The following is a 27,491-nucleotide window of genomic DNA, read 5'->3' as shown; positions in this document are numbered from 1 at the left end:
AAATAAGTACTGTTAAAAATCGTTATGATAATGAATAAAAATATCACAAAAAATCAGTTACTTTTGGACAAAACTCCAAAACCTTTATCAAACTTTTCATTAACCATTCAATTGCATTACAACATATTAACAAAAAGTTAATATGCTTTATTAAAATATATTGAAGGCATTATATATGTAATATGTTTGTATGTTTTTTTTTCTTGAAAACAATAAAACTACTCTATCTTGGTTGTAGATTCTTAAACCTTTGAGGCTTTCAAGCCTTTATAAAACTGATCCACAAGAGGAGCTCCATGTTCTAGTCACCAACCACCAGAACATTTTACATTATATAATGGGAATAGGAAACAGTGCATATTTAACCTAGTTTGTCTCTTTATCCATAAACAGCACATTTTTGGAAATGGGGGAATTTCTGGAACACAGTACGAGGACAACATGCAATACCCCAAAGGCTCATCAATGGGCCAGGGGCCACAGTTTGCAAACCACTGGATTAAGACTTGCGACCTTTGCGACAGTGCAGTCAATGGCGCAGGAATCAGAATACGGCAGTGTGAAGAAGATGGCGCAGGGTGGCGATGATGCAGAGCTACTCAAGGAGAAGGCAAATAAGTTCTTTAAAGGTAGTTTTTCCATCTTGTCACGTCTCTGGTCTCTGTCATAGCACTATAACCGACACAGCTTTGGCCAAATCGTACAGAAAGACAGGTTTTTATAGCGAAACGTTCTAGCCGGAGCCGGTCGCTCATGTGAGGCTAAGCTAAGACCGTTCAGAAAGCATGCTAGCTGTGAAGTCCATTCATTGGATTAGCTCTAACTAAGTATAAATAAGCCGCACTTTGGAGTTTCGAGTTACACCTTTATATCTAATATATACGCGTTCCCTGCCTCGCTATAACCCCTGTGCATGTATATACGTATATACGGCTATTTAATGACAACTGTCAGTCAACAACGTGCTCAAGCAGCACTTTGTCCCAGCATTTCGTGTCGTGCACACACTTAACGACGAATGTCCCGAACCAACAGTAATTTCCTTTAAAGAGGAAGAGGGACAGTCTAAGAGGTATGGTTTACTCCATATGTATTTTGACAAATACAAAACATTTCAGCACCACAGCTAGTGCAAACTGTTTAAGGCGTCTTACTATTACGTAGGTGTTCACTTTATGATTGACGGAGTTTGCGTTTCCGTAATGGAAACGGGGAAATTACCCCGAATGAAAATAACTGTATGAAGAGGCGTCTTCTCTATGAATGCATTACTGTGTTGTTTAGAACGAATTGATAATAAAGCATTTATTATGCACATGTATGTAAACAACAGTTGGGGAAACGTCTGTTGTGTGAATTGTATTCTCTGTCTCATGTCCAACTCGTTGGTCCCCCCCCTAGCATTTAATTACATTTTATGTACAAAATTGTCCTAATTTTTAAAGACCATGTGTAGTAGCTAAGATCCCAAATTTTATAGGTTAATTTAGAGTTCAACTCGAATGACATTTTATGATTTTTTTTTCTTGCAAGAATTAAGAAACAGTTAAATTTGATGCAAAAGATTCCACATGCTGTAATGCCAAAACAGAAGTGTTAGAACACAAGTAGTTGTTTAAACTGAAGGACTTTGGAACAGCTAGAGAGACACATACTGTTCATGTTAGAATAGGGTTTACGCTCGGCATGGACAGGATTTTCCTTTTCTTTTAGAAGCCTACAATATGCTAAAAAGTTACTTATTGCTGTTCCTTTTGTGTGTGGCATGCCATTCATGAAGTTATCAGTGGACATGGTTGTAGTTTTTTTTTTTTTTTTTTCACAGCACCGTTCAGTGTGACCATTTCTTGTGCTGCTTTTAGCCGGATGTCATGTATAAGAATTATTAGATGTTGTAACTTTAGCCTAAATGAGATTCCCACCTCGGATCATTGTTACGCTATGATGGAGCAAAATTGTGCTTTGTGTCCAGGGTGAATTACTAATCTTTATTTAGATTTCCACAAATGTGTATGTGCAACATTAGTGAATAATTTTTTTATATTGTAAATAACAAAAAGATAAATGTAATTATGTCACCATAATTCATATAACTATGTATTTTGCATTTTCTTTTCTTTTTTTCACAGAAAAAGACTATGACAATGCCATTAAGTACTACACAGAGGCCCTGGAGGTTAATCCATCCAATGCCATCTACTACAGCAACCGAAGTTTGGCATATCTACGCACAGAGTGCTATGGCTATGCCCTGGCCGATGCTACAAAGGCCCTGGAGATCGACAAAAACTACATCAAAGGGTATTACCGCAGAGCCACGTCCAACATGGCACTGGGAAAGTTCAAGGCTGCACTTAAGGACTATGAGACGGTAAGGTGGTGAAAAAAAATGTTGGTAACTTCAACCTGTAGTTCAGTGGCATTGAGTTCATTTGTGTTTTTACTCTAAATGTTGTTTTGTAAAAAGATACATCTACAATTTAACCATTTCACCAAGAGTCTACAAGTTGCCCTAACTAACATGAATATGGATTATAATTTAATCCAGCCATGGTGCCAGCGCCACTGCAGCTAATTTGGTGTCAGTTGTCATTATGAGCTATTCTGATAACAAGCAGCACAAACAAACTGTGGCTGTGACAGCAAAGACCTTTTCAGCTCCACCTTCACGATTTATTACACAAACTTGTCAGACTGCCATTCAAACAGAATGAAAAATTAATCCAATGAAGTTCATGTGTTATTTTTTGCCAGTAGACTCCAGTCTGTGTAGCTATAAATATAGATGTTTTATTATTTAGAGAAATGTACGTTATTATACACACCATGCATGACAAATTACAGTATAAATGTGTCATAATAAAGAGGATTACGAAAGATGGTTATAGGCTTTACCTTGAAAGATCACACCCTGTGTTTAAATGATGCATTTTCCTTTTTTGAAACTAGGTAGTAAGAGTTCGACCCAATGACAAGGATGCAAGAATGAAGTACCAGGAATGTAACAAGATTGTAAAACAGAAAGCTTTTGAAAGAGCCATCGCCAGCGACGAGATAAAAAAGTCTGTTGTTGACTCTCTAGACATCGAAAGCATGAGTATGTTTCATTCCCATTTAATTAAAACACTAGTGATACTTAAGCTTTATTAAAACAACATCAAAGTAGGATTTAAAAAATCTCAATTGTCACATTGTTGCTTCTGCTGTTTAATTTTTATATTTTTTAATCTGAGCTTTTATTTTGTGTTACAGCGATTGAGGACGATTATGTAGGACCCAAACTTGAGGATGGAAAAGTCACTGTAAAGTTCATGAAGGAGATGATGGATTGGTTTAAAGATCAGAAGAAACTGCACAGAAAGTGTGCTTATCAGGTAAAATATGCTATATTATAAGACATGTAATGTTAAGCCTCATAATAGTTATATTTACAGCTATTTCTGACATTGTGTTTCAGATTTTGGTGCAAGTTAAAGACGTTCTATCAAAGCTACCCAGCCTTGTTGAAATCACATTAAAAGAGGTGACTTTCTTCAGGTTTTATTTTTCAGCTATTACTGTTTAAAGGCAGTGAGTGCAAATAAGTTTTCATTTTGATTTAATGTTAATTTATTACTTAAAGTTTTTTCTATGTCCCTTTGCAACAGACGGAACAAATAACTATTTGTGGTGACACCCACGGGCAGTACTATGATCTCCTGAACATCTTCAAGTTGAATGGGTTACCATCAGAGACCAACCCTTATGTATCCTTCACAAAAAAAATCTCATTGTTGTATATTTGAGGTAAAAACTGTCTGAAACCCTTGGGTCCTTTTCCTTAACCACACACCTCAGCTCTTCAATGGAGACTTTGTGGATCGCGGCTCTTTCTCCGTTGAGGTCATTTTCACCCTCTTTGGCTTCAAGTTGCTCTACCCCGACAACTTCCACCTGCTTAGAGGTACGAACACCTACTGTTGGTGCATATGTGTAGTCTGCACATCTATACCATACCAAAGTCTGCAAGTATAAAGAACTTTCATAATAACCAAACCAACTATACATACCAACAGGTAACCATGAAACAGACAACATGAACCAGATGTATGGCTTTGAAGGTGAAGTGAAGGCCAAGTACACGGCTCAAATGTTCCAGCTGTTCAGTGAGGTTTTCCAGTGGCTTCCTCTGGCTCAGTGCATCAACACCAAAGTACTGGTACGTACTGGTTATTCAAGCTTACTAATAACAGCAAATTGACCTTGACCGCCGTACTTCACAGCAATAAAGCTGTGACTCCAATGACCATGTGTCAAACTGAGAATCCATCCGGCAGTCTGCTTTTGAAAAACAATCCTATAGTTTTGCAAGATTTGACAGATTGTTCTTGTTGGACGCCAACTGTTGTGAATGAACAACACAAAAATAACCTGTTCCTCGTTTTTGTTCCCTCACTTGACCAGTGTTTAATCACTGTTGTGGTTGAGTTGATGTCAGCTGCAGCCTCCCCTTTTTGCAGGCAATACAGGAACTTTATAAGAGCAGCAATTGTTGCTGATGTTTTGTGTAACACTGAGTCTAATTAAAATTTTCCATCTCAGGTTATGCATGGTGGACTGTTTAGTGAAGATGGTGTCACATTGGAGGACCTCAGAAAGATTGATAGAAACCGACAACCTCCTGACTCAGGTAAGACCAGTTTCCAAACACAACTAAGAAGAAGGGGATTACAGGAACATAACTTTTTTTTTTTTTTTCCCCTCAGGTCCCATGTGTGACCTTCTCTGGTCAGATCCACAGCCGCAGGTCAGTTTCCCTCCACATTGTATATCTGAATAAGCACTGGCACCTGTATTTAATTCACACTCATTTGGACTGTTTTCCCCCTTCCTTATACAGAATGGTCGGTCTATCAGTAAGAGAGGTGTGAGCTGTCAGTTTGGGCCTGATGTGACGGAGCGCTTCTTAGAACAGAACAAGCTTGACTTCATTGTGCGGAGTCATGAGGTCAAAGCAGAGGGTTATGAGGTCACTCACTCAGGGAAGTGCATCACCGTATTCTCAGCGCCCAATTACTGGTAAGTACTCACAATGACTGACCTATAGGTTTTTTGTTTTTTTCACCCTGTAACTGGGATGTCTTTTCTGCCTCTTACAGTGATCAGATGGGAAATAAAGGAGCGTATATTCACCTCAGGGGATCGGACCTCAAGCCAAACTTTCACCAGTTCACTGCTGTGGTCAGTAGTCTTTACTCCTATGTGTCATTATTCTAATGAAAAAGCTTTTGTTAGGACACTGTCTTTCTGTGTATAAAAAATAGTCCACTGCCTAAGAAACAGAAAATGTACAATGGTGCCCACTAGCGTTTGTTAGCTGGTGCTGCAATCCTAAGCATTAGAGCGCGTTGCTCTCAACCAATTCCAGATAATGCATCATTCAGTCAGACATATAATTTTACTAAAATCAAGAGCAGTTGTCAAAGTTTGTAAATTCGTTTTGGAAAGAAAAAGGCACACTTTCTTTCATTCTAGAGTTCTGAAATGATATTTATTATCCCAATAGAATAAAAACATTTGACATTATGTTTTTTTGCGTTTCCGTAATGGTTTCTTTCCTTGCCCCATTTTTTTTTCTACAGCCTCATCCGAATGTCAAACCCATGGCATATGCCAACACGCTAATGCAGCTGGGGATGATGTAGAGGCCTCGCTCCAATGTCCATGACACTGACCACATCCCATCTGACCTGGACCATCCCAACCACATCACTTCCTCCAGTGCTCGGAAATGCTTCATGCTTGGCCCATGAGATATCTCTCCCTGACAAACCTCCACTAGTTCTGCACAAAATCCATGTTAGGTAGTAACAAGATGAGAAGAGGTCATTTGTACCAACCGTAGCCCAGTATAGAACTGTTCAAATCCTCTCATCTTATCAGTTATAACTGGAACACCATAATGTCTATTTGTCTGCTCGTGTGGGCAAAAAAATAAACTTCAGTTTGGGACAAGTTACATGGGAGCTGCCTGGCTTTCAGTTAAATGATGTAACTCGGCAGAGGGTGTAATGTAATGGTAATTACCAAAGATCTGTGATGGAAGAAATTATTGTTCATTTATTACACAAGCTGTATTTTGACCCTGAAGTATAGAATTGTACTGAATACATGGATTTTCGGCTAACTAGATACAGAGCAGCAAGCTAAACAGTGTTTCCCAACACACCCTACAGTATGTTAGTAATTTTTTTCCTGAAATCCCTCTCTAAGTATAAATCATTATTACACGTATGATACCACTGCAGAAAAAGACACATGGTGTCTCTGGATACACGTAAAGGTGCTGTTTGCCATTAGTGGTGTATTTAGCTGGTCAGTCATGTAGCTGGTAACACTTATATTTGCACTGCTGCAAAACTTCCGACTGAGGAAGATATTGCTGCTCTTTATCTTATCATCCCTGACTGTCATTGTGCCACTCACTTGGCAGCTCTTGCACAGTCTTCTATCCAAACTTGCTTTGGTTTAAGGTAAAGTACAGAGGGCAACTCATTACCGGTGACTTTGGGCCCCACCTGCCTGGCCCTCTGCTACACAGATGTCTCCAGATCACATATGCTCAAAATGCATATCCTGTCTTGAAACGCACAGCTGCATTGTCCTATGGCCCTCGACTTTTTAGATAAAAGAATACACTCATGTGTATGTATATATACTGTATCATTTAAAGATTCTGTGTAATGTTTGGAGAAAAAACGTTGAATTAAAAAAAATCCAGTCCTGTGATTTTAGAACTAAGCTGATTTAGTTTGTCTTTGTATCTGTTTTCTTTCTGGATGGGTGTTCAATGGGTGTGTATTTAAATACATCACGCATTTACAAGCCCTGTGTAACAGCAGCCTTTTGAATACAGTGGTCAAAGTACATTTTCACAGCCCTGCCATTCCACTCCTGAAGTGTCTCCTTTCTTTGTTTATGTATTTAATGCAATGCCATGACTCCTTGGCTGCAGAATTCTGTTCTATGGGTTTTTCAATGCTTAAAAGCAAATAAATAAGTCATTATTTTACTGAACTCTGCCCAGAGATTTCCAAATGTATAAAATTGTTTTAAACTAGTAATTGTATTACAAACTTGGAATCAAGAGTTTAAAAGAAAAAAAGACAAAGTTTTGCCAAAAGCAAAACAGATACCACTGCCAAACAGCAGTCTACAAGGAATAGGTTTAACCACACCAGAAATTGTGTAGTTTATAAATACATTGATCAAATTTGACTTGCTTAAATCATAGCTAGCTAGAAATACAGAGGGTAATGTTAGCCATACAACAGTCAAAAAATCAATAAATGATAGCTCAAAGCAAGAAAAAAGACGATATTCCCATCTGCAAAGGAATTAATGCTGTTCCATCGGTGAGTTGATACAGTGTTTCGTGTTGATTCTATGACAAAACCATAAACATATAATTCTGTCTCAAATATAAACATTTAATTATAAATTAAATGGCTACTTTTTAACGTCTACACGTCTACACCCGCGTTTTTCAATTATAAAGACTGGTATTAGTTTTGTGGGATTAACACAGTCCTGCCTAGCAACGTCTTACTAATTGCTCACGTGAGCCTTTTTCTTAATCTTTCTCGCGGCTTCCGTAGTCCAGGAAGTGAAATGTAAACAAGTGTACTCTCAGTTCGTACTAAATACAATCCGTCGTTTTATATTTTACTATTATGTGTTACTTTCTGGATCATTCGATAAGTTTGGCGAATGTATTAATATATGGTAACCCCTGGCAGCTAAACAGCTAACATAATATAAATATGTAACATGACTGGTGTATATTTCAGCGGCTTCCTGTACAACAGCTGAATGTAGGTCACGTGCTGCCCAAACACTTTTGCAATTGCTGACACCACAGTCTCACTTCCTTCCTCGGACGGACAGGACAGGACAGGACAGGTCTCGTCTTTTCCTGTGTCTCCTCCTGTGTTAGATCACGTGAAGTCATCATCACCGACTGAAGCAGCAGAGTAGGAGCCGGTGAGCTGCTACTTGTTTCCACACCAGCAGTGATGGAGGCTGGAGGCAGGAGAGACGCTGCTGCTGTCTGCAGCCTCCTGTTTCTCTGTTTGGGTTGTTTCCATGTGATAGCTCTCAAGCCACAACTTTTCAGACTCGGTGCTTCCCCCTTACCCAGTGAGACCCCTATCAGCTATGAAACGCTATACTTTGACCAAAAGGTGAGTTCATTTCTTTTTCTACTCGCGCTTTGTCCGTTAAAATAACATTCGCACTTTTGTCTTGAAGGGAAATGTAAACATTTGCGTATAAATGAGCTTTAGTAATTTTAATTAGTACAATTATAAATTATTTAAAAGGACTAATTAACTCAATCCACAAAGGGGTCTTTCTCAATCTATGGTGCTCGTAACACTGGTAGTACCAGGGGGAATGTGTTTCCTATAATGATTTGGTTAGTAGTTATAATTTACAGCAGTTATATATCGTGTCTTCCCTGTTTGTCTTGTATGGTGACGGAATGGAATCAATCAAGTAGTTTGTGCAAATTCATAGTCTTTGGTGGGTAANNNNAGTTAAAGAGAGTCGACCTCTGATGCTTTAAATTATTATTGGTCAAACTTGTGACTTTTGAGGAGCTAGATTTTTTTTCAAATGTGACCTAAGATTAAAAAAGCTAGGGATAGTGGGATAGAGATACTAGAGTCAGAAGAAAGTACTGGCCTACTGGACTATACACAAAGCAGGGTTGTTGTACTAGAAACCTTTGATTGTGACAAAATGTTTAAGAAGGAGTGGCAAATTTAGGTTAAAAACTTTAGACCCTCTGCAACAAACCAAAATGTGCAGTGTCATTCACTCACTCCATGATGATTCTGTGGTCATTTCTAACTCTGTGCTCTGAATGACCCTGGGTGTTAAAGATGTAATGTAAATTAAACACAAGTCACTAAGTGGATACTAATTTTTTTTTTCTTTCTTAAACTGCAAGGATGTTGGAAAATGCCTAGTTGCCAAGGGTTTATGTTTTGTCTTTATGTTGTTCAGTAATTCCAGCTGAAAAAGCTGAAAACTGATCTGACAAATATAGTAGGAACACATCTGAACAGTTCAAACAAGAGAAGAATTGATTTAAGGCCCAGTTTAATTCCTTTGTCGTAGTGCACGCCAGACCATGCATCCAGACCTTGTTTTTACTGCTAATGCTTTTACAAGGCCAGCAAGTGGAAAAAAGCAAGTAAAACCTTCAGTCACTGTTAAGGAATTTTAGGTAATCAAACTTTTCCCAGATGTTATCAGATTAAAAAAACATTAAATCTTAAACACTAAGTGTTTTGCATTATTAAAACAAATGTTTAAGTCAAAGCAGATGACGTAAGATGTTGTTGAAGGTGCTTAAATCAAAGTTAAAATAAGGCTAATAATGACTGATTCATATTTTCCTCATCTCTACTCACGTCGGCCCCACTGTGAACCTTTTACTACTATCTGCACCAATTTCTCTTTCTAATCTGTAAAGGTTTGTCTACGTTGTGTTATGTCTCTGGACAATAGACGTTTCACTCTGGTTTCCTGTAGTGAAGGGAAATCTCCACAATCAGTCCTGTTTTTGCCAGCATGGCCGGAACTGTCATTCCTGGCTGCTGGCCTAAAAAGCTCTCCAGGGCTCAGTGAAGCTGAGCTACTTCTCCGAAACAGATACCTCTCGAACAGATCTTCTTTCAGCCTTAACATTTGCCATTTGCAGTTACTTCCTGGTGTGTCAGCTTGCATGTTGCATGAGTGATCATACAGTGGAGGATGAAGCAGTGTCATGCTCAGTGACTTGAGTGGTTGACGCATATAATCTTAGTTTTCCTCTGTGTCGTCGTTTGGAGTAGTATCTGGAAAATCTATTTAGATTTTTACTGCAGGATATTTTTTATATTTTTTTTACCTTAAAATCTCACACTGTATGCCCAAAGCTTTCACCTAAAAAACCCTGAGACAGAGTTTGAGCTTGTAACGATAAATTGTTATTGAGTCTCTGTCAAAATTTTGACAAATATCATTGTGCTCTGAGACGCTGCCAAATTAATTTTCTAGATCAATTGCCGCCTATTGTGGCTTCTTTACATCATGTTCACTCTGTTTGGATGTGGGGACAATGGATCACACCTGGTCCAGCCCACGACATCCTGCCTAATCAGCCGAGCTGACAAAGTGATAAAGATCGTTTCCTCCCTTCTCACACCCACTGTCGCATTTAGTGTTGTTTGTTAACCTTTATCCAAAATGGTCCATATAAATCTTAAAAAAAAATCCTAATCAGGAACATTTTGGTTCCTACAGTGAGTTTACTGTAATCTCTGTCCCTCGGACACATCTTTCTCAAATCTCCGTGAGGCTGGTGTGTCTCTGAGGAGATGGACAAGTGATCCAGCAGTTGTCCTCAGGAAATCCTCTCCACTTTGTTCTACTTGCAGACAATGAATGGAAGTGTTTTAGCATCCTCACAATTAACCATGGCTCTTGAGTACAGCTCGTTTCCCCTCGTGTTTATTTACAAGGTTGCTACACTTTCTAAAAATGCAACAAAATTTTATTTGCTTGGGCACCAGACCATTTTCGCTCAGGTTAAAAATATCTTTAGATTAATATTACCAACCAACCTAATTCTATTCACTTAACACTTACTAAATGCATTTACAGTGCATTCTAACGAGAAGAGAACTCTGTAAATGTATCTTTATTATTCCTTTTAATAATTTAGGCATTCACGATACTGATTTCTAATTGTAAATATGCAATTACAAATTCTGCTTGTTGTCTAGGATGATTTTAATGTCTCTGCTTCTCTTACAAGTTATCTTATGTTCAAAATAAATCTAACAATGACAAAATAGTTTTTACTCTAATGTCTCAATGTTTTATAAAGAAAAAGTGAAATGGTTTGTGTCCTGAAAACATGTTTAAAACGTGTTCCTTCTGCAATGCCATAGTGTACCACAGGAGGTCATTGTAGCGCTGGTTACGAAGGACCCATGTAAATGTTGAAGTGAGTTTTTGACTAGAGATTCTTCCAAAATGGATCATATCTGCGGGATCAACTTTTGAAAACAATTTTATTTCAAATTTCATATCACACTGAAAATAACAGCTACTTTTTTCATTTTACAAACTCGACTCTCTACTCTCTAAGTACCATATGTGTTGAACCAAGGCTGGTCAGAATGTCAATATTGCATTGCTTTAGCTGTGCTTTTTTAAAATATTGCAACAAATTAAAAAAATAATTTGGTACCTGTACGGGCACATGTGTGTAAACGTATGTATTTACTTTTCCTCCTGATTCTATTTGTCCTAGATTGACCATTTTGGATTTGTGGAGGACGGCACGTTCAAACAAAGATACCTCGTGGCTGACAAGTACTGGAAACAGCCCGGTGGACCCATTCTGTTCTACACTGGCAATGAAGGCGACATCGCCTGGTTCTGCAACAACACAGTAAATATACCATCTGTTCCTCTATTTTTACACTGTGCGTGGTTCTCAGCTCTAGCTCAACACCTGCCTTTGTCTTTTCCTCAGGGCTTCATGTGGGAAATTGCGGAGGAGTTGGGCGCCATGCTGGTTTTTGCAGAACACCGTTACTATGGAGAATCGCTTCCATTTGGACAAGACTCTCACAATGTAGGTGACGATGCAATGACTCTGAGTTGATTGGGGAAAAAAACCTGAATACCCATATACAATTGATTTGTTTTTACTTACATTATTTTCTAACTTCAGTAAATGATTGCAGATTTAATGCCCTCCTTTACCAGCAGATGGTGCTATTAGGTCATTTTGAAACCTATAGTGTATTACTGAATTGAGCTGGCACAAGGGTTTTAAATATCCCTGAAACTTTGTACAGACATTTAACTTTCAGGATAAAAAAATCATCACTAAATGCAAGAAAAAAGCGAACACATAACTTTCAGGATAAAAAAATCATCACTATATGCAAGAAAAAAGCGAACACATCTGATTCAGTCCTTTATCACAGTGAGAAAGAGCTGTGCTTTATATCCAGCACCAACACCTGCTGGTCTGTTTGGCTGTAAACCTTCAGCAATGTTGCAATTAAACTTTTGTATTATTATTAATGTATGGACAATGTTTATTTCCAATTTATTCAATACATTTTTTTTCTATTTTTGCTTGCAGGACAACAAAAACCTGAACTTTCTGACTTCAGAACAGGCCTTGGCAGATTATGCAGTGCTGATTGACAATCTGAAGAGAACTTTACCTGGAGCCCAGCACAGCCCTGTCATTGCTATTGGAGGTTCTTATGGAGGGATGCTGTCTGCCTGGTTAAGGATGAAATACCCACACTCTGTTGTTGGGTAATATTCTACTGAAATGAATGAAACCGACTACATATCATATTACCTAGTTGTGCAGAAGCTATAAAGGCAAGGAAACATTAGGTTCCCAAAGTTATTCTGAAAGTTATTCTATTCTGTTAACATGGCCAGAAATGGCTAAAAGCTGTGATTAACTGTGTAGTTAGCCAACTAGCTAGCTCAGTGCTAACAAGAAACATAAATAAAAAACAGCCAGAACTCTTAATAGTAGTTCACAAGTTTATAAATAAATAAATGTCAACCGTTAAATGTGTTCGTTAATTAAGTAAATGGAATGAAACACATTACAGACAAAGGACATTTTTAGAACACATCTTATCCCTACTGTATACAGAGCTCATCAAATTGACTTTCTTTCTTTACATAATGAATATATTTGCTATTTTAATTCTGAAAATGTAAAAAAAATTACAAATCTATCTTGGTTTTGTGTTTCAGAGCCCTAGCGTCCTCTGCACCAATATGGCAGTTCTCTGGTATGGTGCCATGTGGAGACTTCTACAAAGTAGTCACCCAGGATTTCGCCAGAAGCGGCTACAACTGTGATGGCAACATAAGAAAATCATGGAAGGCCATTAATAACATCTCCTCTACAGGTGCATAACAAACACTTGGAGTTTTATAACAAAACATACTCTAATTCAAAGAGAACCTTCAGAGTTATTAATAAGCCGTGTTAAACCATGGAGCTGTGATGTTCTCCTGGGTGGTGAGAATCTCTGTCCATATGGATGAGTCATCCATCAACACATTAGACACCTGACAGTTCAACAGGCATAACGTTAGCAGATTGTGACTGTGAACGAGTGCATGGATAAAAGTCTGATCGGGATAATTTATGATTTGTCTTTAATTAGATTAGAAATTCATCACCTGTCAGCTTGACCTCATGAAAACAAAGTAATAAAGAATCACCTGTCAGCTTGACCTCATGAAAAAAAAGTCTGAGTAATAACAAAAAACATTTTTCTATTCTCTCCAATCAAGTCTCTGGTCTCCAGTGGATGTCAGAAGAGTTCAGTTTATGTGCTCCACTCAAAAACAAGAACGATGTGGGCATCTTCAAGAACTGGCTTCAGGAGACCTGGACCAATCTGGCCATGGTGGATTATCCATATGAAGCCAACTTCCTGCAGCCACTGCCCCGCTGGCCCATTCAGGTAAACAGCCACGACATGTCTGTACTGTCACATGTTCCAAGAGCCTTTTTGATCACAACCTAGGAAATTAAAAAAAAAGTATATTTATATGATTCTTTATTTTAGCTGCTGTGATTTTTGCTAGCGTTTTTGCTAACTTTAAGCAATATTTGGCCTAATCAGGCATCTTATTGCCAATAAAGGAATATTTTGCGATTTAACTGAACTATAAATTTAATTTGCATCCTAAAGTGACCTTTAGAGTCTTCACCTCAAATGTCTGTGCCTGTTGAATCTGGATTATTTTCCAACTGAAATGACATTCATTATAATCATGAACAATTATTTGCTTCAGTCGTTCATGTATTAATTGGTGCTTTGAACTTTTTTTTGTCTGACTCCATTTCGGCCCCTAACTCGGGCCTGACAGCCTGTCCTTAATTGAAATGAATGTGTGGTTCACTCAAGTGTGTTTCAAGTGTTTGTTGTGGTCTTCAGAGCCTTTGTTTACAACAGCTGTCAATTAGCTTCATTAATATTCATAAGGATCCTGTTTCTTTTGGATTTTTTAAAACTATTCTTTAGACAAGCAGCTACAAGTAAGCCACCACTCTTTTCCTGGCTCACCAGCAGTCTTTTCATCCGCGTTGTCTGATCTCTGAGGTGTTCCTCTCAGGACGCCGCGCAAACAAACAAGACATTTTGCTGCAACTCGGTAAAAACAACGGGGCTTTACCTCTCGGTTCTGAATCAGACTCAGATTCACAACAGAACAAAAACTCTGAAATGCTGTAAAGATGATGACTTTTATTTTAGCTTCCTGTTAAACATCTCACTTTTATTTTAACAGTAGCCTTTGCTTTAAGCTAAAAATGTAAATATCTGTTTTTGGCGTTTATTTTTTGTGATTTTCTTGGCTTTTTTTTTTTTGGTCCCAATTTGGTAATTGTTATCCTTCTTGTTTCTTTGTTTGCTGATCCTTTAGTTCGTAATTATTTGCTTGTTTCTTTGTTTGCTGATCCTTTAGCTCATTATTTTTTGAACTGCTGGCTTAAATTAAGTGTTTTTGGGCAACTATTTTTTTTTTCAGGTTTTTTTAGCTTTTATATCAGGGTGGACCTGGGGTATTTATATTTTCCTGCTCTGTTTTATTTTTGCTAACTTTAGGTTCCTTTTGTGTGACCCTATGTTTTCCTTTTTGGAACCCTTGATCACATATCTATTTTTGTACTAGTTGTTTTTCTGTCCTACTGTAGAATATTTTAGTTGCTGTAAATAAATATAAAGAATATGATTTAATCCCAGCTTTTAAAACTATTAAAGCGTCGGTAAAACTGAGGGACTGAGTTTTCTGTGTAGATGAGTGTGTACAACAGCACCGAGTGACTTGTGTGCAGAAACACACGGTTTACTTCCAGTCATCCTGGTACATCACGTGCATAAACCATGCGCCTCCACAGACCCAGGCCACTGTTTGTGCCCCCCTCCCTCCCTGTGCCTCACACTGCACTCACAAAATAAAACTTTCACAAGACTGCCACAATTTCTTTGTTATTATTTGTTTATCTTTGCTCTCAAACAGCTCCAAGAGCATCTTACTGAATAATGCAAACACTAAATGGCCATTTTGGGTTTCTCTCACACTTTGTGTCTAATGTATGCGACCCCTATGGGTGGTTTAAGCAGTTTAGTCAGTGGGTGCAAAAGAGGAGTTTTTTTTAATGACAAAGCTAATGTGATTATGTGAGTGAGTGTGAGAACGGGAGTATTGAGGGCTTAGGGGGGGAAATCTGTTGGCAGAGATGAATGTTCAAGCCTAATCCTATCTGAAAAGTAAGGAGAAGATGCTTTGGAGCAATTGCAGTGTTTTTTTTCCCCTTTCTTTTTATTCGGTATAAATCTTTGGTTGGACATGTCTGTGGCCCTCCTCATCCATCGACCACCAACTCCTCCCCAGCCCTTAGACAAAAGCCTTAGTAACAGACTCCACACTAGTGCTGCTCCCCTCTAACGTCCAAACAAGAAGGCCCAGTTTCCCCACTTCACAAAGAGTGCACATCGGCCGCGGCCAAAACTCTGCTGCTGCAGCCATAACAACACGCAGAGTAAGACAAAAACAAAAGCTGAAACTCAAATATTTAACGTCCATGCCATTAGCTCGGAGATGTTAGCCGCAGCCAGAGACCACAACTTTAAAGTGAGTTAAACCTATATTAAAAAAAAACAGGATATTCATCATTTGCTTGGACTGAAAGGACATTTCTTCCCCGTGCGCCAAGATTGGAGCCATAAATTCGAGTTCCTTCCAGTGAATTTCATATGCAAATCAGGCGCCAGCGCTCTTTATGTGGAAAAACACTTTACAGGCCCCAAGAAAGACATCTTCAGTCTTGTAGGCAACTTGGATAAACACTAGCTTCAGAGAGTGGCCAGGCGGGTTCACTTTTTGAACTTTTGTGTTGTGCTGCAGAATTTCCTTTTGTCCAACATCAAACTATTGCATTTAAAAACCAATGGCACAAAAGTGAAACCTTTCTTCATCCAGAACATTTGAACACACAAGCTACCTTTAATGTAGAGAGGTTTTAGGTGAAAAAACACATTCCTAACAACTACTGCTTCAATGGTTATACAGTATTGTCTGGAAGCTAGAGAAATAAAAAAAATGAAATAATAAAATATCCTCCATTTAACCCTAAACACTTGGTGTTTTCATCCTACGAATTCTTTCATTCTTTTCAGTTTCGGGATAAAGAAAACATCTTTTGGAGCAAAATCCAATTCTTTTGCAAACTTAAATAATTTTAATAAGTTCCCATTTATGTTTGCTAAAGAAAAAAAAAGGTTTGATTTCAGAATTGTTTACCTCTGTGTTTGGACAAACAGGGTTGTTGTTGTTGTTGTTGTTAAAATCCGTCTTAGAACGTTTTGACTAACATTCTCACTTTTTTGTGTGTGTGTTTTAACTTCAAGGTGGTCTGCAAGTTCCTGTCCTTCGACTCTGCCGTATCTGACTACCAGCTGCTGCAGGCGGTCTCCCAAGCAGCGAAGGTCTACTACAACTACACCGGCATCACTTCCTGTCTGAACACGTCTCAGACGGCGACTGGCAGCCTGGGTTTCCTGGGCTGGTTTTATCAGGTGCAGTAGTGCAGCGCAGCGGGAACCCCTGGGTGTGAACTGTGAACACTGATCAGCATCGCCTCTGTGAATGAACACACGTCTACTCCCCGTCCCCCAGGCCTGCACAGAGATGGCGATGCCCATGTGCACAGACGGCGTCCAGGACATGTTTGAGGCCGAGGACTGGAACTTCCAGGCTTTCTCCGATGAGTGCAACGCAATGTTTGGAGTCAGGCCGCGGGCCGACTGGGCTGGGGTCGTCTACGGCGGGAAAGATCTCGCCTCTCACAGCAACATCATTTTCAGGTATATTTCTTATCTTTGTTTAACGAACCAAACGTCAACCAGCAGCTTTGTTAGTACTAGAACTAGAACTAGAACTAAGTATTACAACTGCTACTTACTATCTGTAGTGTAGCTGTACTACACTGTACTATACTTACTGTCTATACTACAGATGTACTGTACTTACTCTCCGTACTACAATTGTACTACAGCTGTATTGTACGCACTAGCTGTACTATAGCTGTACTCCAAATGTACTATACTTACTCTATATACTACAGCTGTACTACAACTGTACTGTTCTTACTCTCTGTACTACAGTTGTACTAGTTTGGTCTCTCATTGTACTGTAGTGGTTGATTTCTCAGCAGAGAGTATTTGTGATTTGAATCATTTTTTTAAGTTTTATTTTGATATATCTGTGTTGGCGTGTTTTTTTTTTTTAAGATTTTAGATATTTCTTTCCCCCTAATTCTCTTCCGCTCATTAGCAGCCTCTCATCGTCCGTGTCTCTGTTGTGTTCCAGTAACGGAGGACTTGACCCGTGGTCAGCCGGTGGAGTCTCTTACAACATCACAGATTCTCTGGTGTCCATTCTAATTCCCGAGGGGGCTCATCACCTCGACCTCCGCTACAGCCATGACTTGGACCCCCCCTCGGTCCGTGCTGCCCGTTTGTTAGAGGTGAAGTATTTTCGGGAGTGGATCAAGCAGGCTAAAACAAACACCACGACTTGAACACCATCAGTGTTTAATACAGTATTCTCCCTTTTATTACAAAAGCCAAAGTTTGTATTTTTAACTTAAATGCTTTTTTTTTTAAATAATTCATTAATGTGTATTTAAAATTTGGTAGATTATGTTAGCATTAGCACTGTCAGGAACAGACATCATTAGAGTAAAAGTGTCACTGCACTCTTCCATTTGAAAAACTATGCACTTAAATGGGCTGGAAGATCTGAAGGTTCAGTTTGAGCCAGAAAAATCCAAAGTCTGTAAAATTAAAAAAGAAGCAACTGAAGGTTAAGGAAAAGCAATAAAAAAAAAAACCAAATTTTTTAGAAGGTTAAGGAAAAGCAATAAAAAAAATTTTTTTAACTCAGGAAATGTTTACGTTTTTTTACATGCTCAGTGAGCCCTTTATTGGCATTGAAACTGATATGTGTGTGTACATGTAACACACTGAGTCTATAAGTACTTCAATCAAATCCTCCCCAACTTTCCCTTTTGAGGCGTTTATTCCCTCAGTCAGTGCTTTAATCAACGTTCCCTTTAAATCACAGCGATTCCTGTCATTTCTGCTCTTTGTTGTTACAAATGGAGAGCATTTTGTTTCCCCGCTTCTTATATTGATTTGAATTTGTTGTTATCATTTGTCGTTTTTTCTTTTTGTTTTTTTTTCTAATGTCGATGTCGATGGAAGTCTCAGGAGAAAAGCTGTCAACAAATACGGCACACAATAAATCATTTTCTAAGATGTGCTCATCGTTTCGTAATTGATTCGTGTTCACAGCCAAGCCGTCTGTTGTTTGTTAAATATTTAGTCGCATCAACGTTTACTGAATGTTATTTAAAACCCACAGAATTTATCACATTTCCCCCTGGTTTATTCACATATACCACATTTGAAGAAGGCTCCGTCTGTACATTTGACTTTCCGTCATCGCTCATGAACAATTGGCTGTGCTTGAGATTTAATAAAACCCCAATCGGAGGAAGCCAATAATGTGAGTGGTGGGAGGTTATTGCAGCTACGCTGGCTGACCTCACCCCTGTGGTACAACCTGTGGGATGCCCCCTGGCAAATGCTCGGTCACCAGTAGCCATAAAAGTACTAAATTGTGGCACAGAGGTAGTCCATAGACCAGAGTTTGTTCCCCCCCGCTATTATTATTATTAATACAGCCCCCGGGGTGGCAGAGGAGTGGTGAGGGGTTGATGGAAGGTTAAGAGCGTGTGAGTCAGTGAGTCGATGCGGGACTCAGCGGGGACTTGAACGCCTTTTGTGTTTAGCATGAGTCACAGTTCTTAATATGTCAATGAACTCTTCCACTGTGTTAGCTGCGTCAAAAACTAAAACTAATCACATCAAAACCAATGGTTATCGTCGTCAGTACTCAGATATACTAGCATACTGAAGTACTGCAAAGAAAAGTTGCAATACTTCAATTTCGTATCTTTGAAATATATATATATATGTATACATATACATATATGTGTATATACTGTATATATGCATGTGTACACATACACATATATTTATACACATATTTTTTAGAAGTAAGAAATTAAAATATATGTATTTGTGTATATATGTATATATATATTTATATATATTTTTTCTTATAAAAATGTAATTGTTACTCATTTTTCTCATATTTGAAGCCAACCTTTCATTTCTGCACTGCGATTTGTAGATATCTGACTGATCTTTGTAGTCAACTTTGACCTATTTTACCTTTAAATTTTAGCAGTCCTTGAAAGGGAATTTAGGCCATTGAGGAGCCCTTTGCTTTTTGGTTAATGTTTACCTATTAATGCCTTTTACCACATTCTCTTGGCCAACAGGCTAAGCTAAACCCAAGTTTCAGGGTTTAGTTGGTAACCTTTAGCTATTTATGGGCTAACCTTTAGCAATTTGCTATTACTAACTTTAAACTGTTTAATTGGTTAAAAATAAAGTATGGAGAAGAATGTCAGGTTAAAAGCTTGTGGTACCTGATATAATTGGGCAGCGAGTACCAAACCTGTGTTGTTCCCATGCAACAGAAGTGGCTGATATTCACTTGACTTTGTGGAACAGATGGAGAATCCGTCCTGTGATGGTGTGTGGCTAGGATTTCTACCATGAGACTGAAGTACTTTACTCTGTGACTTTTTTTTTTTTTGCAAGCTTGACCGGATTTCAGACTCAGCTAAACATGGGGGAGGATGGGATCTCTGCCGCTAAATGCCCTCCTTAAACTTTTCTCAGGACTTTGAGAGGTCATTAATTTCGTCAGCCCTTTCTATGTCTCTGACACCGGCCATCAATCAAAGTTGTTATTAGTATTCGCTCGACCCCAAACTCCGACTACATCCCTGCTCGTACAGGGACCACACACTAGTAGGAAGAGATTAGGCCTCTGTGTGTCACGTCACTTATCCAGGGACCCTCGGTGACGGCCGCTGCTGAATAAGTGAATTCTCAGGGATGGAGGGCGTGGCGGTAATGTTTAACAATATCACAACAATATGGATCTGTGTAGTTAACACCCTGCTGGTGGAGGGGGAAAGGGCGCCGCAGATTACTAATGATTTTCTTGAATTGCGTAAACTCGCTTCTCCTTTGAGATTTGGACATAAAACTTAAGAAATTCAACGTGAAGATTGACCTCCATGGTTAGAGTAAAAACAAAAAGGGTCATTTATCACAGGATGTAACTACGCAATTAACAAACAACCTCACGTTGTAAAGTCAGGAGAAAGTCAAAACCTCATCAGTTAATATTTTTCTCTCTCAGCTCCCTCTCTTCCTCTGCCTCCTCCTCCTCTTCCTCCTCCTCCTTCCCCTCTCAGCTTTTATACAACAATAGAAACTTGTTTCCGGGATCTGTGCGTCAGGGCTCTGTGATGTGAATGACCCACCAGCACAAAAGCCAAAGCCTTTGACTGAGGAGGAAAATGGCTGCTGCAACTGTGGTGATGTCACTTTGCCAAAAACTGCTGCTGCTCACAAAGAGATAGAGGCCGGATCAGTGCTGTGAGGCCGAGAGCCCCGTCACTGGACCACTGCATCAGACGTCTCTGTGTTTCATCAAAAAACATTCCACTGAGAAATGCATCTTTTAATTTACATGTTTTTTGTTTTTAAAGAAAGATACAATTGTGCACAAGCCACGAAAGAAAGATTGGAGAAGACATTTTTAAATATGTTTGATCCAACATGCTACCAGGCTCTCAATGATTCAGTAAAGTAGAAAATATAATATTTGCACTCAAATTTGACTAGAAACAGAGGTTCGTGACTGCCTGTAAAGAAAGCATGTGCAGGTCTGGGGTTCAAATCCCACCTCGGCCACTGTGCTGTGTTGAGCAAACACCACTTCCCTTCCTGGCTGCTTGTGAAAGTGGTCACTGCTCCAGAAATCAGTTGATGGGTGAATTACAGAGGACAAATGTTGGTGTATATAAAAAAAATCAGAATCAGATTCTTCTTCTTCTATCAAGCAGAGAAAAGTAATCAGAGAAAGAATTTAAGTTTAAGCATCAACCACAGACCAGTCCTAATGTTTCCTCATGTTGTGGCTAAAATTGATTGCATTTTTAAAAGCACAGCTCACTATTAAGAAAAACTTAAAAACTTTTAAAAAATATTTTTTAAATTCAGATTTTGCACAGGACAGAGCTGTAATATATTGTTTTCCAGGATCAGAAAATCCATAATTTAAAAACATTAAATGACAGTTTGAGTCAGACTCACAGTCCTGTGAATTATTGTTTTTCCTTGTGATGATGTTTGGTCATTCCTGATTTTACAGATACAAAATGATGACAAAAACTTTACATGAATCCTTTTACAGTCAGAAACAACAAATAGATAATAGATAATTAACTTATTCCCCCTCAGAAATAAACCCAAATAACACTTGTCCTTGTTCTATTTTGTCCCAAATCCTGGGACACTTCGCTGTCGTTAATCTCCCTTGTCTCCTTTTACTCCACCTTTATTTAAGAGCAATCCCAAAGAGAGAGTCAGATTGATTGAGACCTATACATTCTTGGCGAACAAAAAATAATTCAGTGAGACATTTGTGGTACGGACCAACATTCCCGAGAAGTGCTGTTGAAATTCCGATTCGAGAGTGCGGTGTTGGCCACACAGAGTCTGTCTGTGGGAGACATCCTTCAGTGTATTTATCACCGGCCAAGAAACTTCCTGTAAATACATTATTGTTTACAACAGAAGTTTCATACCCGGGATTTGGTAAGGTCAACATTTCTTCTGGCACACTGAGCTGGAGCTGCACTTTATTCCCCTTTAATTTAACAGCTCCGGCAGCTTTTCTAGTTAAATCGACTGTTCATTATTGAGACCCATTTTACGAAGGGGCTGTGAGGTGCAATTTAATGAATCTCTGGCACAAAGCTCCCTTTCACTGCCGGGCAAAGAATAGAGGCTATTTAGACCCTGTAGGGCTTTATGTCAAAGGCAGCCCATAATAGTTGTCAGGCCAGGGCAGAAATTCCCACTGGCCTGGGAATGCACAAGAAATCAACTTTTGCCATGAGCAGATTAAGACACAAGCGAGCGGTCGAAAAGATTCCCCCAAACGGTGGCATCTGTTTGGGCACTAAGATTTTCCCAGACACACGAAAAAGTCTTTTCTCTTTACTGTAAAACGCCTTTTTATTTTACAGCTCTGTTTGTTTCGGTTCCTAAATGTAATGAGATTAGAAGTTAATTTTGGTTTAGTGTTGGGACTGGAAGTAGGCGTGCTAATCGAATGCCGGGATAAAGCAGGAATCAGATGAATAATGGTGAATCATTGACTTTGAGGAATACTTTATTTTTTTTGCGTCGGACCACACAAACTTCCTGACAGGGAAACCCGTCCGGCTGCTCCTCTGCCCTCTGCTGCCAATATCCTCCGCTTTCCTGACGTGGGTTCTGGTCCAGAGCACACACAAACAGTTAAAGTAGAGGGGGAGTTTCCTAACAGGGCTTATTGTCTTCTACTCTGCAGGGAATTTTAGACAAATCCCCTCTTAGATGCAGGTGGTCGGACACAAGCAAAGAGTTAAGTCCCCGGGTCCCTGTGCCCCTCCTCTTTGATGTTCTGACATCATTTGTCCAGCCCCCTGTAAGATCTCCCTGCTCTGCTCACAGCCCGTCACTTTTAATCGGGAATGTTTACAGGAAGCAGTGTCAGGGAGTGAATGTTTTCCTCGAGCACAGACGGAGACATGCTTTGAAGAAAGTTTGGGTTCAGGGATCACAGCAGGTGAAGCGGCCGAGCTCCGAGAGCAGAGTGATGGCTGTTCAGACTGCAATCATGAACCCTCAGTTCATGAACTTCTGCTTCCCCGGGTCAGTGATGGAGTATGACGTGGACAAGAGTCTGGACGGGAGTCTTCTGGGTGAGGCAGAAAATGATGAAGACTACAAGGAGACCACCCGGGACCTGCTAAACTTCATAGACTCGGCCTCCAGCAACATCAAGCTGGCTCTGGACAAGCCGGTGAAATCCAAGAGAAAAGTGAACCACCGGAAGTATCTCCAGAAGCAGATCAAAAGATGCACAGGCATCATCACACCAGGAACTGGGGCAGAACCCCCAGGAAAGAGGCAGGGGTCTCCTCTGGCCCAGCCCAGCCCCCTGCAGAACAAAACTCTACCTAAGCGTGACGGGGTCCAGGCCAACCTACAGAGCAAGAGCCTGGCAGCTCTTTTCAGCCCAGCCAAGGAAATAAGGGGTGAGAAAGCCAAGAAGCCGCCCCTGAGGCACCGCAACCTGCCCCCTTCCTTTTTCACCGAGCCGGCCAACTGCTCCAAAGTCAGCTCCACCTCTGGGATGACACTGAAGGATCTGGAGCGAGGAAACCCTGAGGCCGTGGAGTTCTTCGAGCTCCTGGGCCCCGATTATAGCAACATGGTCAGCGATCAGGACCTTTATCCAAACAGCAGCCTGCGTCTGCAGCCCGAGATGGGAACTCTGGATCCTGCCTGCTACGACTCTCACCATTTGGTCGGTGGTCTCCTGTACTCAGAGCCCTGGACTAGCTGCTCTGGACCCTCTAAGAACCTGCGGGCTAGCCCAGCCCAGCCTCCTGTCTACTGTCAGTCTGAGGCCGCCGCCGCCGCCGCCGCTGCTGCTGGGAACATGGACGACAACGCACTGTGCACTTTGACCTTTCCCAACTTCTTCACAGACTGCTCCATACCTCAGGTCACATATGATTTAAACGGTGGCTACAGCAGAGCTAATTATTCATCTCTATGAGAAACGGACGACGCTGTGGTTCAGTGTGCCAAAATGAAGCAGATACAAAAGTTTAACATTAGTCTGAGAGAGCTGGACATTTTTGTAAGCAATTATAAAACATTTCAAACTTTTTTTTTTCATCACCTGTGCTCTGTTTTATGTGGGTGTGAGTCTGCTGGCTCTCAGGAAGTTCTTTCATGAAAGTTAAGTGGACTCCAGGAACCCTCACCACTGTGGTGTTCAGAACACCAGAAAACAACTTTTTTTTTTCACAGTTTGACAGAAATGCTGCAACAATCTTTCAGCCAGGCACTTTTCTCAGAAAACAAACTTTTATTTTGAAATAATCAAGATTGACAGCATGTACAGACACCTTGTCCACCATTTTTAGATTATTTTCTCTCCACCCCAGAAAGACTTGACATATTTAGATTTTGTTAGATAACAATAAAGCTGGTCTTTATTACCGTGAGAACGAGTCTTGAATTTTCATTTGCTATCACAGACGTGGGATCAAAATACATCAACACCTGAAAAAGAAAATGTTTGTTTCCAACCTAAATCCTATATTTGTGGGTCATTTTTTGCTAAATTGATAAATTCAGTTTTTTACCCGACGCCCCTCTATAGCTGTTCACTTACTGTGTCATGTTTCTGTATATAAGAAAGATTAATTCATATTCAACAGATGACATTAGTTCAGTAAACAAAATTGTTCAAGAAAAACTCCAAATCATTATTTATTTCAAATAAATAAAAATATACAGAATAGAAATTAATAGAATTTGCGTAGAAATAGTATGAATACAATACGTTTGTGATCTAAAGGTAAAGCATATATACATTTAATACACTAAAAAACTAAATATAATTGAAAAAATATATAATAATAATTTTCTCATATCAATCAGGATAGTAAAAAAAAATGGACTAAAGTTTGTTTTTTCCCGCTGCAGTGAAGCTGCCCTCTGACTGTATTTTCTCTCTGTTAGTGGCTGCGATGCTTTCGTGGAATAAATGTTGACCTGCTGAAAATACACCCAGTGCAGATGATGGAGTGATGAATCGTATTATATTACGTGCTTAGATCAATATTATACTGCAATGTTAAACTTCAAACCCAGACTTTTGAGGTTATTGAAGACCGAAAGTCAAAGGTTATTTAAACTTTAAAAGATCTAAATTACGTACGTATCGTATGATACTTATGTTATTTGATTGATTGATTGATTTTTAATTTTTCTAATTAATTATTAATAGAAACACAGTGTGGTCAGTGGTCTACCCCCCCAGAAAGAAGATCAAGATTGATGAATGTATGAGGATTGTATGTTCTTGTCATAACCTTTCCCTTTTTCCTATCTCTTTTCCAGATCAAGATTGATGAATGTATGAGGATGTTCTTGTCATAACCTTTCCCCTTTTTCCTATTTCTTTTTACAGAAAATGTTGGTTTCTTCCATGATTCAAAATCCTGCTGTTTCAGTTCTTGGCTAAATTTTCCACTCTTTTGACTAAAGACTTGGAGAGGTTGTATGTTGGCCTTCAATAAAAATAAGGAATACTTAAATTCTCCAGTAGTGAACACATTCAAAATCAAAACATGGACTCATGTGATCATTAATTCTACATCACCAGGAAAATACGACGTAATTCTTGATGGATGAGAGAAACTATTGATCGATTGCTTCCTTCGTTACAACCAAAACATGAAAACACAGTGATTTATGGATTTCACCGCTGCATAATTAGCCCCTCGAAAAGTTACATAACTCGGACACTAGATGGCAGTAAAGTTCCATTGAAATCTGTTTCCAACCACTCCCATCTTCCAAGGTGTGGTTTTCGTGTCGGATGCATGAGTTTTGTGTGAACTCGTGGCCACGTTTGTCCAGTTCTCTGTGCCAATTTCGTTCTTTCGTCTCTTTTTATGTTATTATTTACAACCGCAAAGGCTTCTTAGACATGAACTGTTCTTTATTTTTTTTTTTTACTTTCAGTTTTCTAGAAGTCTTCCTGTGAGAGAAACATATTTAACAACACACTTGTGAGAATTCTGTGCTCCCTTTAAAGCCTTTATTTTCTGTTAGCATCTTTTCCCTTCCTCCTCCTCTCGCCTTGGACAACACCGCCCTGTGTCATTAGCAGGAGAAAACACCAGCTGGCAAGCCCTCGGACTATAGACATAGAAAAGGTATGGATTTTCTGTCACCAAGGTGACGCGGGCTGATACATTCAGATAAGACCCCAGTGATGGAGCCCCCACTGTACCCTGCTTTATTTATGGCACAATGGAGATGCACTTTTTGTCAGAGCGATTAATGAGGTTAGTTGTGTTGCAGACCAGAATAAACGAGACTAAGATATGGAGACAAAGATCTGCAGGTACATGTTCATCTTCTTCTTCTACAGCTTTATTCTTTTCTTCTTAGGGTGACGCATGAGCCAATCTCAGCAGCCATCTGTCCGGGGTAAAACACAGATAACTCACCTGTCCACTAGAGGGTCGCCTAAACCTAATTCCTTTTTGACATGTTTTTGAAATATGGAAGGAAACCAGACTTCCTGGAGAAAACATGGAACCTCAAAACTGAATACCATCTGTATGTGCCGAAACTTTGATTTCATCAGTGATGTTCTTGCTGTAAGGCAACTGCCACCGACCACTGTATCACTGTTTTATGTTATATTTACGTATGTACATGAAGATGACATTTATTTTGTTACACTGGTTCTCAAACTATGGCAGGCGTACCACTCGTGGCACTTGGGCTCCCTCTAAGGGTATGTGCGGAATCTGCTTTTTTTTCAGTATTGGCTCTGACAACATGGTGGATTCACATGAGATGAAGGTCGTTTGTGGCTCTGAAGCCAAACTGTGGCGTTAGCTTTGAAATATGAGTAGGCCAATAATGAAGCAATAATTAATTAAAACTGTGCTTCAGTGAATATGGTTATCCTTCACTGCTTAATGTTGGCCATTTCCTTAGAACTTGAAGAGCCAATTTTTTTTAATAAAAAAAAAAACTGAACTATCTAGATTCAGAATCTAACAAAAGCTGAACTCATTATCCGTATCCATTGTATAAAGTCTAGAAAAGGTCCACCAAAAACTTTACAAGGTATTTGGCATCTTCAGAGATATGCCCAGATCGGGTTTTGGCCGATAATCGTACATCTTGCGAAGAGGTCCAATAGATGTCCAGTGTAGTCCTGACCCAGTGGGTGACAGCTTCAGAAAAAGTCAGAGTAAAATTAAGCTCAGCATCTTGAAGCAGCCCAGAAATGTTGGTTGAAGGTGAGTCGCTACAGAAGTCGTCTGGAAGGCAAGCCTGTCCAAGAACATGGCAGCTCCATCGGATGATTCCAAATTGAGGCCCTAAGGTCCCAAAAAGTTTGATCTATAGTGTGAGGGCAGCAGCCAAGAAACTACTTTGTGGAAAGTGGAATGGGGGAAATGATGGCAGTGACACATTGTCCTGACAGGTCGCTGACAGCAGGGGATTTTAAACTACTGCAATACCATCTAAGTCTGTCAAAAAATGTACATTCACATATATTCTATGGTCAACCAACATGTAGCT

The 27,491-nt window shown here is 39.5% G+C and overlaps 3 protein-coding genes across 3 annotated transcripts; all 3 read left to right on the top strand.

The window, feature by feature from the left end:
* The first annotated feature begins 323 nt into the window (after positions 1-323).
* On the top strand, positions 324-7,056 carry ppp5c (protein phosphatase 5, catalytic subunit). Its single transcript, XM_008308809.3, has 13 exons — positions 324-629; positions 2,130-2,371; positions 2,950-3,097; positions 3,253-3,374; positions 3,458-3,523; positions 3,648-3,746; positions 3,838-3,943; positions 4,056-4,198; positions 4,582-4,669; positions 4,746-4,786; positions 4,880-5,058; positions 5,139-5,220; positions 5,622-7,056. Exons 1-13 carry the CDS (start codon positions 407-409, stop codon positions 5,682-5,684), a joined length of 1,602 nt encoding a protein of 533 aa, XP_008307031.1. The 5' UTR covers positions 324-406; the 3' UTR covers positions 5,685-7,056.
* A 596-nt stretch (positions 7,057-7,652) lies between these two features.
* On the top strand, positions 7,653-18,423 carry prcp (prolylcarboxypeptidase (angiotensinase C)). Its single transcript, XM_008308808.3, has 10 exons — positions 7,653-8,222; positions 11,348-11,488; positions 11,573-11,674; positions 12,194-12,375; positions 12,835-12,992; positions 13,384-13,556; positions 16,509-16,676; positions 16,777-16,964; positions 17,470-17,964; positions 18,008-18,423. The coding sequence occupies exons 1-9, from the start codon at positions 8,055-8,057 to the stop codon at positions 17,678-17,680; spliced, it is 1,491 nt and encodes a 496-aa protein (XP_008307030.1). The 5' UTR covers positions 7,653-8,054; the 3' UTR covers positions 17,681-17,964; positions 18,008-18,423.
* A 1,202-nt stretch (positions 18,424-19,625) lies between these two features.
* fam181b (family with sequence similarity 181 member B) lies at positions 19,626-24,517 on the top strand. Its single transcript, XM_008308807.3, is given in 4 exon segments — positions 19,626-22,735; positions 22,737-22,801; positions 22,804-22,946; positions 22,948-24,517. Coding segments are annotated over 4 exon segments (1,227 nt in total). The 5' UTR covers positions 19,626-22,694; the 3' UTR covers positions 23,926-24,517.
* The last annotated feature ends 2,974 nt before the right edge of the window (positions 24,518-27,491 follow it).

This window comes from Cynoglossus semilaevis, chromosome 4 (genome assembly GCF_000523025.1).
Source record: "Cynoglossus semilaevis isolate Cse_v1.0 chromosome 4, Cse_v1.0, whole genome shotgun sequence".
NCBI classification, from domain to species: Eukaryota; Metazoa; Chordata; class Actinopteri; order Pleuronectiformes; family Cynoglossidae; genus Cynoglossus; species Cynoglossus semilaevis.
Note: the sequence above shows the minus strand (reverse complement) of the source record. Positions and strands in the feature narration are given on the sequence as shown.